This window comes from Pseudophryne corroboree, chromosome 6 (assembly GCF_028390025.1).
Source record: "Pseudophryne corroboree isolate aPseCor3 chromosome 6, aPseCor3.hap2, whole genome shotgun sequence".
Lineage (NCBI taxonomy): Eukaryota > Metazoa > Chordata > Amphibia > Anura > Myobatrachidae > Pseudophryne > Pseudophryne corroboree.
The window spans coordinates 479,508,805-479,522,214 of record NC_086449.1 but is presented as its reverse complement, the minus strand read 5'-3'; the positions used below and the strand labels follow the sequence as shown (position 1 = coordinate 479,522,214).

Genomic DNA, 13,410 nt, shown 5'->3' with positions numbered 1-13,410 from the left:
TGAGCGAGAGTGAGATAGTGAAACTTTTGTTTTTTGATGGCTCAATGTACACAAACTTTGTTTAATACACACAGTTATTAAAAATATTGTATTAAATGACCTTCAGACTGTGTATATAAGGTGTATATGAAACATAAATGAATTGTGTGAATGTAGACACACTTTGTTTAATGCACAAAGTTATAAAAAATATTGGCTAAAATTACCTTCAGGCTGTGTGTATAAGGTGCATATAAAACATAAATGCATTCTGTGCTTAGATTTAGGTCCCATTGCCATGATATTTCATTATGGTATGCAATTATTCCAAAATACGGAAAAATCCCATATCCAAAATATCTCTGGTCCCAAGCATTTTGGATAAGGGATACTCAACCTGTACTTGATGCTTTACACTTATTTCATTTACACTAAAGTTTCGATACTAAATTTAATTTTCTCATTTCATATTTATGATCAACTTGTGTCAGCTACCAAAATTGCAATATCATGATATTTATTTCAACATCACAGTAAAATAATCCTCATGTTTTGTGTATTATACATTTTATTTTACTCTAAGACAAATCTCCTTGTAGTGAATATATTAATGATTGCTTGCTTTGTGGAAATAAATATATTAATTGTGTTCTTATTGTAATTTATGTGTTTATTTGCAGTAGTCCGACATTAGTAAAAAACATACCTACCAGTTTAGGCTACGGAGCAGCTCTTAATGCAAGTTTACAGGTAAGATAGTAAGGTGGACTCCTTTTTCTTCTAATAGTTACTTTGTGTTGTAGTCAAAATATGTATTAGCACTTTTTTATATAGTTTAAAAAGCCATAGTTGTATACTGTAGCTTAGAGCTGGTAGATTTTCTGTCTCTAATGCTTATTGCTTTTAATGTGAAGTGGCAAGAATGACACCCTGTGGCAAGTCCTGGAACATATTCCTTCTAAGTAAACGCTTGTATAAATATGTTTATGTATGAATTAACCAATCGAGTTCCAGCGTGAGGGTCAATGCAATACACTAGTACACTAGGAGTATACGTACATTTATTCTAAGTAATGTAGACAGCTTGAAAAGACAATGCTAATATGAATACTACTTGTATAGAACTTGTCAGCTAGCTGTAAAACAGAATAAAATAAGTGTACAGAATTGTACTTGTCACTGCAGTTACAGGGATCTTACAATGAAAATCAGAAGCATCCTTAGTTAATCATTTTGCTATTCGGTGCTAGAAGTCTATGCCCGCCCACACACACACACACACACACACACACACACACACACACACACACACACACACAACTTATATGAACTTTCGAAACTGAGATGTGTTTGTCAGAACCTTATTGATATTGGATACATATATGCCCTATAATAAAAAATTCTGTGCATATTCCTGTTTGTTTAACCATTATATATAATTTATATTACAACAGCAAAATATAATTCACTAATTGCGTCTTTAAACATCATTAGAGAGGCAGTGAATATACCTAGGTTGCAATCTTTGTATACAAAGATTTCTGCTCTACAAATACTCATCAGACTGTCTTTTATTTCCTCCTAGGCTGCACTGGCAGAAAGCAGTTTACCTCTGCTGAGTAACACAGGTTTGATAAACAATGCATCCACTGGCTTACTACAGGCAGTACATGAAGACCTCAATGGTTCCCTGGACCACATTGACAGCAATGGAAACAGCAGTCCAGGCTGCTCCCCACAGCCACACATGTAAGTGCATATCATCAGATGCTTAAAAGTCCTAACTTTGTTTTGCTCTGCTGCTTAAAAAAAACAAATTATTCTTAAATGCACATATTTAATTTTACAAGTTTCAGAAGGACAGCTGTGGCCAAAATCCATGTCCATTCTACACTATGTCCTGTATAAAACAGCAGATGCATTGGACTCCCGTGAATATGTAATATGAGCTCTGGTCTCATAGTTTCTCTCTAGAACGTGACAAAATTAAACAAAAACATTCTTTATGTCACATTTTCCAAAACTTCACAGACTTAAGGCCCATACACACTGGGCAATTTTGAGCTGAAAGCAGCTCACTTCTGGTTTTTTGAGCTGCTTTCAGTTCAAAACCGCCCAGTGTGTATGCCCCGGCGATGAGCGCTGATACGCGCTCCTGCTTTATCGCCGACGGCCACCATTCATCTGCTGGTATTACCAGTAGATGAACGGCGGGGTGAACGGCTTTCCATAGCGTCCTGCTATGGAAAGCCGTTCACCCCTGGGGACATCGCTGGGCAGGGGGAAAAGCGCTCAGTGTGTATGCACCTTTAGAGGGACATGTACTAAGCAGTGATAAAAGTGGAGAAGTTGCCCATGGCAACGAATCAGCATTGGCATAACATTTATAATTTGGATACTATAAAAGTACTCAGAGCAGCTGATTGGTTGCAATTTCTCCACTGGCTCACTTCTCCACTTTTATCACTATTTAGTACATGTCACCCCTAGACTGTAGTGTTGTAGATCTTATTGCTAATTCTTTTACCATACAATTATTGTTTCTGATCACTTTCTGCTGAAAAAAATGAAATATAAAATACATAAAAAGTTAGGTCTTTGTCAGACCCACCATTTATTTTTAATTGCCTCTAGTGCCCTTCTACCCAAACCACAGTGGTGGAGGGCAGCATTGTTTTTAAACTGTATGTATAGATACTTCTGTATCCCTCTGATTTGAATAGCAGTGAACAATACATACTTGCAGGAAAGCTGAGATTCATATGTACAGTACTTTAAAAAATAGTGATTCATAATGATGCACCATGTATTTTTCCCCAAGAATTAATAAATGACCCAAACTAATAAATCGAGTATGTTTATAGAATGCAGACGACTGTCAATAGTTTATTAAGGATCTCACAAAATTTGCATGTAAAGATAAAATATTTTTCACCCACACCGTTACTTTTATTTGCACTGTATGGTGGAATTACTGACAAAATAGCAAGATTTATGTGAACAGTTGAGATCATGGTGTGCATTTGATTATCATAATACAGATACGCCCCCCACCTAATATATCCCATGACGGGCCGCACATGCATACTAGTCACAGCAGCCTGCAGCTGCGTACCCATGCGATCCTATGGAACGTGGGTATGTGCATGGTGCACGTTAGTTGCAGATGCTTTTGCCACAGCTAGCGGCAGAGATGAGCACATATTCCTCTTTTAGGTTATGGTTTTCACAAATTCCTATCACATATGGTGTTCAAATCTTATCCAAAAACAACAGATGCTACATTTGCAGTTTTCTACATATGTCTGATAGTGTCAGTGTACTAATCGGATACATCCCATTACTTTACACTTCTTAGATAGAGTTTGGATTATGCTGCAGTGTTTGGTGAAGCCTTCTGTCTTTTTATCACAATAAACTGAATGAATGAAGTGACTCATTAACAACATATGGAACCACATGACGCACACACAACTGATACAGTCAAAACTAGAATGAAGGGGCAAGAAATACTGTATGGGCAGTGAAATAGTTCACACACTGAAAATTTTAAATGTTTATTCTAACACTATTTAAAGTGGAAGTTTATTCTTGGAGTGAACACCTTTTAAAAACACCTTTTACATACAGTATATACTACTATAATATTATTTTGTGGTATTTAACATTTGCAAATGCTACTGCATCGCCCAATGCTAGTCCTTTCTCCACCTCACCTGTACCCTTGCCCATCTCCAGTAGCTTCCAAGCTGAAATGAATGATTATTGTAATCCTGAGCATTTTCCGTAGGTGTTATTATCACTTATGTCAAATGTACTTGCTGTAGTAGAGATTGGACACCAGCCAGCATGCAGCCAAGAAAAGACACCCCAGCAATGTATCATAGTGCAATATAAACTAACGTTTCATATGCAAAATGTGTTGTAGATGAGATACATTGTAAGACTGCATTGCTACACAAGGAAGGCCCTCAATCTCATTTATTATTTTCTATATTAAATAAACATCCTTCTAACAGTTACCTACTAATATTATTTTCTCTAGGACACGGCCAATAAGCTAATGTGACCTTTAGATGATGATAAAGAACTACTTCCTTAGAGATACCCTAGCTGTCATTTCATATACATTAAGTCTGTAACATTTCATTTTAGTTAAAATCTAATATATTGTGAACATTACCTACAAACTAAAATGCAGCTTGTTTTGCTAACTCTATTTCTGTTGATAGTCTATTACTAATTATATACAGCGCATTTCAGTTTTGCTCAAATCCCATGTGCGGGATATCTGCATTTGATCATGAAAAGACACATTATATTTATTAACGTCCTGCTGCTATAACTGTGACTAAGGCAAAAGCAGAAAATCCTCCTTATTGAGCTAATATCCATAAAAGTATCTCGGAATGTACATAGTCATTATCTGACTGATTATGATCTTCAAACCAGCTCTGAACTTGCACTAAATTAAGTGCATTGCCCTTTTATTAAAACCATAAAATACAACTTTAACTATTACCCACGGTTTACATAGAGCCTAGAAAAGTGTAACTTTTTCCCTGTCTTATAAATCAGCATAATTACATATTCAACTTTAATTACTGGTGTGTCTGTATTGGCAAGGTTTATATGTTATATTTTATGCAGAACTACGATTCCTATTAATATTTAGCAGCTAACTATATCATTAATTACTCTAAAATCTTTCCTCTACCATCTTTTTAATGGAGCTGAGAGAGTGGAATTATTAAAAATTGATGTATTGTGGATTTCAGAAATGTGTATGAAGCGTTAGAAATGCTTTGCCTTAATCAGTGATGTCAAATGTGGTACTTTCCTGTTTACTAAATTGTACATTGTGGACCTTGGAGATATTGTTTTTAGGATCCATCATAATAATGAGATGATGTAAGAGTTCTATTTAGAATTGACTATGTCCAGCTTTTTATGAGTGTTAGTTGCTGCCATCCACAGCTTAAAGCTATTAAGAAGAATATATATATATATATATATATATACTGTATATTTTTTATATTTTAATTGTTTTATATTTTATTATAAATAGTAGCATTTACCTGATGCCAACATTTTAAATATGTCTCCAGTTATCGCTGTTTCTAGCATTGTACAATGAGAAATTGATAACCTAACTAAAACATAATAATTACATTATCATTTCTTATCTTTAGAATTGTATTATTTACAAAGATTATAAGGATCATTGTTTTGTAGGAAAAAGTTAAACCAAGATAGCTTGGTAATATGTTTGCAATGGCCAAACAAGTTACTATGCAGTCATTCTGTATAACCTCTGAGCTTTTGCTTCTGAGGCCAATATTTACATACATAAAGGATAAGCATGTTTACAGTATTCCTAAGACAGTACACCTACCAATACAGCCACCAACTTGTGGCATTTTCCATTCAGCATGATAAAATATGTACTGGGATCCACACACAGAAATTTGGAACCAGTTTGAGGTAAAATAAATAAACTAACTGCATTAACAAGTTTTTGGCCAGTTTGTTTTATATGACAATATGCTGAATGCTGGGAATAAGGTTGGGATGTATCATGGCATTGCATATTGCATGTGATACATACCACCACTTATCGTATGCATGATGATATTTATTTACACTTCATGAATAATTGCGAATATACAGTAAATGCAAAGGACAGCTCTTGCGATAAGAACTGTCCTTTGTGTCGACTATGAAAGGGTAGGGGCAATCTTTCATGAGATGCCCTTAGGCTTTTATAGATGGTGTTGCCTATTGGATACAGGCTCTGTTAAGATATGCTTTCCGGAGCTTGATACATATGGGGAATGCAGTAAATGTCCGAACACGGCAGTTTTCAGCGTTTTGACCACATTTTACCCTTAGTATATCCCACATTAAATGTTAAATCTTCTGTCACTAGATTTTGTCAGTTGTCAGTCTTCTGTACAATAGCAAAGTAATATTATTAAGTATGTTTGAGTGCTTAAGTGTTAAGCTAGATTTGGGCAATGAAGGTTTCTGAGCTCCAGAGGGCAGCAGTTAGAGTGTATAGGGAAACAGACTTGTTGAATTTTTGTTTTACTTTTATGTAGACAAATAATTAAAGTGTAAACCTATTAATTGTACATTAAATGTATCACATGTCTAACAAAATAACAGATCTTATTTCTGGGGCTTTTTCCTATGAAGGCCCAAAAGGAAATAATGCTTTTTTTACGGGACATCCAAGTCCCATTGGCTCTTATTGCTAATGCATGCAAAAAATTGAAGAGGATCTAAAATCCATTGTATGATCATACATTTAACCTTTGCTATCTAAATGGAAGTCAGTCCCCGTAATTCATTTATTATTACATTTGCACACGACAAACTAGGTACAGCGGGTATTACACATCGTCGTAGTCCATTAAATCCTTAAAATTAAAGATTTGTCTTCTGAAGGTGTCTTTAGATGTGTTAAATATTACAAAAGAAGTAATAAAACCTTGAGTAGAAATAAGACAGATATAAGCTCTTGAGAGCATTTCACTCTAAAACAAGGAAAGTGATCAATTCCAGCAGAAGTTGCTTTTTCCCGAGCATTAGGCTATGAGCCATGCAGTGGCATGAGGTATCCACATATGTGTCAGTTTTCATATAGACATCTCCTAGGCACATGAATGCCTTCTATATTCACACATCAGCCATTACAACACAATTTAAAGTACAAGGGACAAAAACCCATAGATTTTAAACAAGTTTTCTTTAAAATGGCTACATTAATAGCCTGTACAGTACTGTATAATGTACAGTATATTTATAAATATGTTATGCACACACTGCTTACCATGATACCTTACTGTATGTAAGAAGATCATGCAGCAAGCTAAGTATTAAAAAATCCTACGGTATATCCATTTCACCAAGGCTGTTGTGCTCTACCACATGGGAAAATAATATTAATGATTTTGATTAGTTATGATATTTGGTTAATTATATAATTACTGTATTTTTAAACAAATCAACATTTACTTATTTAAAGATACAAAAATGTATAGATTGTAGAGATGAGCGCCTGAAATTTTTCGGGTTTTGTGTTTTGGTTTTGGGTTCGGTTCCGCGGCCGTGTTTTGGGTTCGAACGCGTTTTGGCAAAACCTCACCGAATTTTTTTTGTCGGATTCGGGTGTGTTTTGGATTCGGGTGTTTTTTTCAAAAAACACTAAAAAACAGCTTAAATCATAGAATTTGGGGGTCATTTTGATCCCAAAGTATTATTAACCTCAAAAACCATAATTTACACTCATTTTCAGTCTATTCTGAATACCTCACACCTCACAATATTATTTTTAGTCCTAAAATTTGCACCGAGGTCGCTGTGTGAGTAAGATAAGCGACCCTAGTGGCCGACACAAACACCGGGCCCATCTAGGAGTGGCACTGCAGTGTCACGCAGGATGTCCCTTCCAAAAAACCCTCCCCAAACAGCACATGACGCAAAGAAAAAAAGAGGCGCAATGAGGTAGCTGTGTGAGTAAGATTAGCGACCCTAGTGGCCGACACAAACACCGGGCCCATCTAGGAGTGGCACTGCAGTGTCACGCAGGATGGCCCTTCCAAAAAACCCTCCCCAAACAGCACATGACACAAAGAAAAAAAGAGGCGCAATGAGGTAGCTGTGTGAGTAAGATTAGCGACCCTAGTGGCCGACACAAACACCGGGCCCATCTAGGAGTGGCACTGCAGTGTTTCGCAGGATGTCCCTTCCAAAAAACCCTCCCCAAACAGCACATGACGCAAAGAAAAAAAGAGGCGCAATGAGGTAGCTGTGTGAGTAAGATTAGCGACCCTAGTGGCCGACACAAACACCGGGCCCATCTAGGAGTGGCACTGCAGTGTCACGCAGGATGGCCCTTCCAAAAAACCCTCCCCAAACAGCACATGACGCAAAGAAAAAAAGAGGCGCAATGAGGTAGCTGTGTGAGTAAGATTAGCGACCCTAGTGGCCGACACAAACACCGGGCCCATCTAGGAGTGGCACTGCAGTGTCACGCAGGATGTCCCTTCCAAAAAACCCTCCCCAAACAGCACATGACGCAAAGAAAAAAAGAGGCGCAATGAGGTAGCTGTGTGAGTAAGATTAGCGACCCTAGTGGCCGACACAAACACCGGGCCCATCTAGGAGTGGCACTGCAGTGTCACGCAGGATGTCCCTTCCAAAAAACCCTCCCCAAACAGCACATGACGCAAAGAAAAAAAGAGGCGCAATGAGGTAGCTGTGTGAGTAAGATTAGCGACCCTAGTGGCCGACACAAACACCGGGCCCATCTAGGAGTGGCACTGCAGTGTTTCGCAGGATGTCCCTTCCAAAAAACCCTCCCCAAACAGCACATGACGCAAAGAAAAAAAGAGGCGCAATGAGGTAGCTGTGTGAGTAAGATTAGCGACCCTAGTGGCCGACACAAACACCGGGCCCATCTAGGAGTGGCACTGCAGTGTCACGCAGGATGGCCCTTCCAAAAAACCCTCCCCAAACAGCACATGACGCAAAGAAAAAAAGAGGCGCAATGAGGTAGCTGTGTGAGTAAGATTAGCGACCCTAGTGGCCGACACAAACACCGGGCCCATCTAGGAGTGGCACTGCAGTGTCACGCAGGATGTCCCTTCCAAAAAACCCTCCCCAAACAGCACATGACGCAAAGAAAAAAAGAGGCGCAATGAGGTAGCTGTGTGAGTAAGATTAGCGACCCTAGTGGCCGACACAAACACCGGGCCCATCTAGGAGTGGCACTGCAGTGTCACGCAGGATGTCCCTTCCAAAAAACCCTCCCCAAACAGCACATGACGCAAAGAAAAAAAGAGGCGCAATGAGGTAGCTGTGTGAGTAAGATTAGCGACCCTAGTGGCCGACACAAACACCGGGCCCATCTAGGAGTGGCACTGCAGTGTCACGCAGGATGTCCCTTCCAAAAAACCCTCCCCAAACAGCACATGACGCAAAGAAAAAAAGAGGCGCAATGAGGTAGCTGTGTGAGTAAGATTAGCGACCCTAGTGGCCGACACAAACACCGGGCCCATCTAGGAGTGGCACTGCAGTGTCACGCAGGATGTCCCTTCCAAAAAACCCTCCCCAAACAGCACATGACGCAAAGAAAAAAAGAGGCGCAATGAGGTAGCTGTGTGAGTAAGATTAGCGACCCTAGTGGCCGACACAAACACCGGGCCCATCTAGGAGTGGCACTGCAGTGTCACGCAGGATGTCCCTTCCAAAAAACCCTCCCCAAACAGCACATGACGCAAAGAAAAAAAGAGGCGCAATGAGGTAACTGTGTGAGTAAAATTAGCGACCCTAGTGGCCGACACAAACACCGGGCCCATCTAGGAGTGGCACTGCAGTGTCACGCAGGATGTCCCTTCCAAAAAACCCTCCCCAAACAGCACATGACGCAAAGAAAAAAAGAGGCGCAATGAGGTAGCTGTGTGAGTAAGATTAGCGACCCTAGTGGCCGACACAAACACCGGGCCCATCTAGGAGTGGCACTGCAGTGTCACGCAGGATGTCCCTTCCAAAAAACCCTCCCCAAATAGCACATGACGCAAAGAAAAAAAGAGGCGCAATGAGGTAGCTGTGTGAGTAAGATTAGCGACCCTAGTGGCCGACACAAACACCGGGCCCATCTAGGAGTGGCACTGCAGTGTCACGCAGGATGTCCCTTCCAAAAAACCCTCCCCAAACAGCACATGACGCAAAGAAAAAAAGAGGCGCAATGAGGTAGCTGTGTGAGTAAGATTAGCGACCCTAGTGGCCGACACAAACACCGGGCCCATCTAGGAGTGGCACTGCAGTGTCACGCAGGATGTCCCTTCCAAAAAACCCTCCCCAAACAGCACATGACGCAAAGAAAAAAAGAGGCGCAATGAGGTAGCTGTGTGAGTAAGATTAGCGACCCTAGTGGCCGACACAAACACCGGGCCCATCTAGGAGTGGCACTGCAGTGTCACGCAGGATGTCCCTTCCAAAAAACCCTCCCCAAACAGCACATGACGCAAAGAAAAAAAGAGGCGCAATGAGGTAGCTGTGTGAGTAAGATTAGCGACCCTAGTGGCCGACACAAACACCGGGCCCATCTAGGAGTGGCACTGCAGTGTCACGCAGGATGTCCCTTCCAAAAAACCCTCCCCAAACAGCACATGACGCAAAGAAAAAAAGAGGCGCAATGAGGTAACTGTGTGAGTAAGATTAGCGACCCTAGTGGCCGACACAAACACCGGGCCCATCTAGGAGTGGCACTGCAGTGTCACGCAGGATGTCCCTTCCAAAAAACCCTCCCCAAACAGCACATGACGCAAAGAAAAAAAGAGGCGCAATGAGGTAGCTGTGTGAGTAAGATTAGCGACCCTAGTGGCCGACACAAACACCGGGCCCATCTAGGAGTGGCACTGCAGTGTCACGCAGGATGTCCCTTCCAAAAAACCCTCCCCAAACAGCACATGACGCAAAGAAAAAAAGAGGCGCAATGAGGTAGCTGTGTGAGTAAGATTAGCGACCCTAGTGGCCGACACAAACACCGGGCCCATCTAGGAGTGGCACTGCAGTGTCACGCAGGATGTCCCTTCCAAAAAACCCTCCCCAAACAGCACATGACGCAAAGAAAAAAAGAGGCGCAATGAGGTAGCTGTGTGAGTAAGATTAGCGACCCTAGTGGCCGACACAAACACCGGGCCCATCTAGGAGTGGCACTGCAGTGTCACGCAGGATGTCCCTTCCAAAAAACCCTCCCCAAACAGCACATGACGCAAAGAAAAAAAGAGGCGCAATGAGGTAACTGTGTGAGTAAGATTAGCGACCCTAGTGGCCGACACAAACACCGGGCCCATCTAGGAGTGGCACTGCAGTGTCACGCAGGATGTCCCTTCCAAAAAACCCTCCCCAAACAGCACATGACGCAAAGAAAAAAAGAGGCGCAATGAGGTAGCTGTGTGAGTAAGATTAGCGACCCTAGTGGCCGACACAAACACCGGGCCCATCTAGGAGTGGCACTGCAGTGTCACGCAGGATGTCCCTTCCAAAAAACCCTCCCCAAACAGCACATGACGCAAAGAAAAAAAGAGGCGCAATGAGGTAGCTGTGTGAGTAAGATTAGCGACCCTAGTGGCCGACACAAACACCGGGCCCATCTAGGAGTGGCACTGCAGTGTCACGCAGGATGTCCCTTCCAAAAAACCCTCCCCAAACAGCACATGACGCAAAGAAAAAAAGAGGCGCAATGAGGTAGCTGTGTGAGTAAGATTAGCGACCCTAGTGGCCGACACAAACACCGGGCCCATCTAGGAGTGGCACTGCAGTGTCACGCAGGATGTCCCTTCCAAAAAACCCTCCCCAATCAGCACATGATGCAAAGAAAAAGAAAAGAAAAAAGAGGTGCAAGATGGAATTGTCCTTGGGCCCTCCCACCCACCCTTATGTTGTATAAACAAAACAGGACATGCACACTTTAACCAACCCATCATTTCAGTGACAGGGTCTGCCACACGACTGTGACTGATATGACGGGTTGGTTTGGACCCCCCCCAAAAAAGAAGCAATTAATCTCTCCTTGCACAAACTGGCTCTACAGAGGCAAGATGTCCACCTCATCTTCACCCTCCGATATATCACCGTGTACATCCCCCTCCTCACAGATTATCAATTCGTCCCCACTGGAATCCACCATCTCAGCTCCCTGTGTACTTTGTGGAGGCAATTGCTGCTGGTCAATGTCTCCGCGGAGGAATTGATTATAATTCATTTTAATGAACATCATCTTCTCCACATTTTCTGGATGTAACCTCGTACGCCGATTGCTGACAAGGTGAGCGGCGGCACTAAACACTCTTTCGGAGTACACACTTGTGGGAGGGCAACTTAGGTAGAATAAAGCCAGTTTGTGCAAGGGCCTCCAAATTGCCTCTTTTTCCTGCCAGTATAAGTACGGACTGTGTGACGTGCCTACTTGGATGCGGTCACTCATATAATCCTCCACCATTCTATCAATGTTGAGAGAATCATATGCAGTGACAGTAGACGACATGTCCGTAATCGTTGTCAGGTCCTTCAGTCCGGACCAGATGTCAGCATCAGCAGTCGCTCCAGACTGCCCTGCATCACCGCCAGCGGGTGGGCTCGGAATTCTGACCCTTTTCCTCGCACCCCCAGTTGCGGGAGAATGTGAAGGAGGAGATGTTGACAGGTCGCGTTCCGCTTGACTTGACAATTTTGTCACCAGCAGGTCTTTCAACCCCAGCAGACTTGTGTCTGCCGGAAAGAGAGATCCAAGGTAGGCTTTAAATCTAGGATCGAGCACGGTGGCCAAAATGTAGTGCTCTGATTTCAACAGATTGACCACCCGTGAATCCTTGTTAAGCGAATTAAGGGCTGCATCCACAAGTCCCACATGCCTAGCGGAATCGCTCCCTTTTAGCTCCTTCTTCAATGCCTCCAGCTTCTTCTGCAAAAGCCTGATGAGGGGAATGACCTGACTCAGGCTGGCAGTGTCTGAACTGACTTCACGTGTGGCAAGTTCAAAGGGCATCAGAACCTTGCACAACGTTGAAATCATTCTCCACTGCACTTGAGACAGGTGCATTCCACCTCCTATATCGTGCTCAATTGTATAGGCTTGAATGGCCTTTTGCTGCTCCTCCAACCTCTGAAGCATATAGAGGGTTGAATTCCACCTCGTTACCACTTCTTGCTTCAGATGAACTAACGGCGGATACCGGACGCACGTCTAACACCAACATAGTTGTCAAGGCCTCAGTTATCCGCTTTGCAGTAGGATGACTGCTGTGATATTTCATCTTCCTCGCAAAGGACTGTTGAACAGTCAATTGCTTACTGGAAGTAGTACAAGTGGGCTTACGACTTCCCCTCTGGGATGACCATCGACTCCCAGCGGCAACAACAGCAGCGCCAGCAGCAGTAGGCGTTACACGCAAGGATGCATCGGAGGAATCCCAGGCAGGAGAGGACTCGTCAGAATTGCCAGTGACATGGCCTGCAGGACTATTGGCATTCCTGGGGAAGGAGGAAATTGACACTGAGGGAGTTGGTGGGGTGGTTTGCGTGAGCTTGGTTACAAGAGGAAGGGATTTACTGGTCAGTGGACTGCTTCCGCTGTCACCCAAAGTTTTTGAACTTGTCACTGACTTATTATGAATGCGCTGCAGGTGACGTATAAGGGAGGATGGTTAACGTCCTTACCCCTACTTATTACAGCTTGACAAAGGGAACACACGGCTTGACACCTGTTGTCCGCATTTCTGGTGAAATACCTCCACACCGAAGAGCTGATTTTTTTGGTATTTTCACCTGGCATGTCAACGGCCATATTCCTCCCACGGACAACAGGTGTCTCCCCGGGTGCCTGACTTAAACAAACCACCTCACCATCAGAATCCTCCT

At 42.4% G+C, this 13,410-nt stretch overlaps 1 protein-coding gene across 13 annotated transcripts in view; it reads left to right on the top strand.

The window, feature by feature from the left end:
- The window catches only part of FOXP2 (forkhead box P2), a 327,173-nt gene that overhangs the window by 256,431 nt on the left and 57,332 nt on the right, over positions 1–13,410 (top strand). For all 13 annotated transcript variants that reach the window (XM_063927254.1, XM_063927253.1, XM_063927256.1 and 10 more), the window contains exons 15-16: positions 660–729; positions 1,565–1,728. In XM_063927254.1, the coding sequence (XP_063783324.1) occupies positions 660–729; positions 1,565–1,728 (234 nt within the window). The remainder of the gene's footprint in view (positions 1–659; positions 730–1,564; positions 1,729–13,410) is intronic.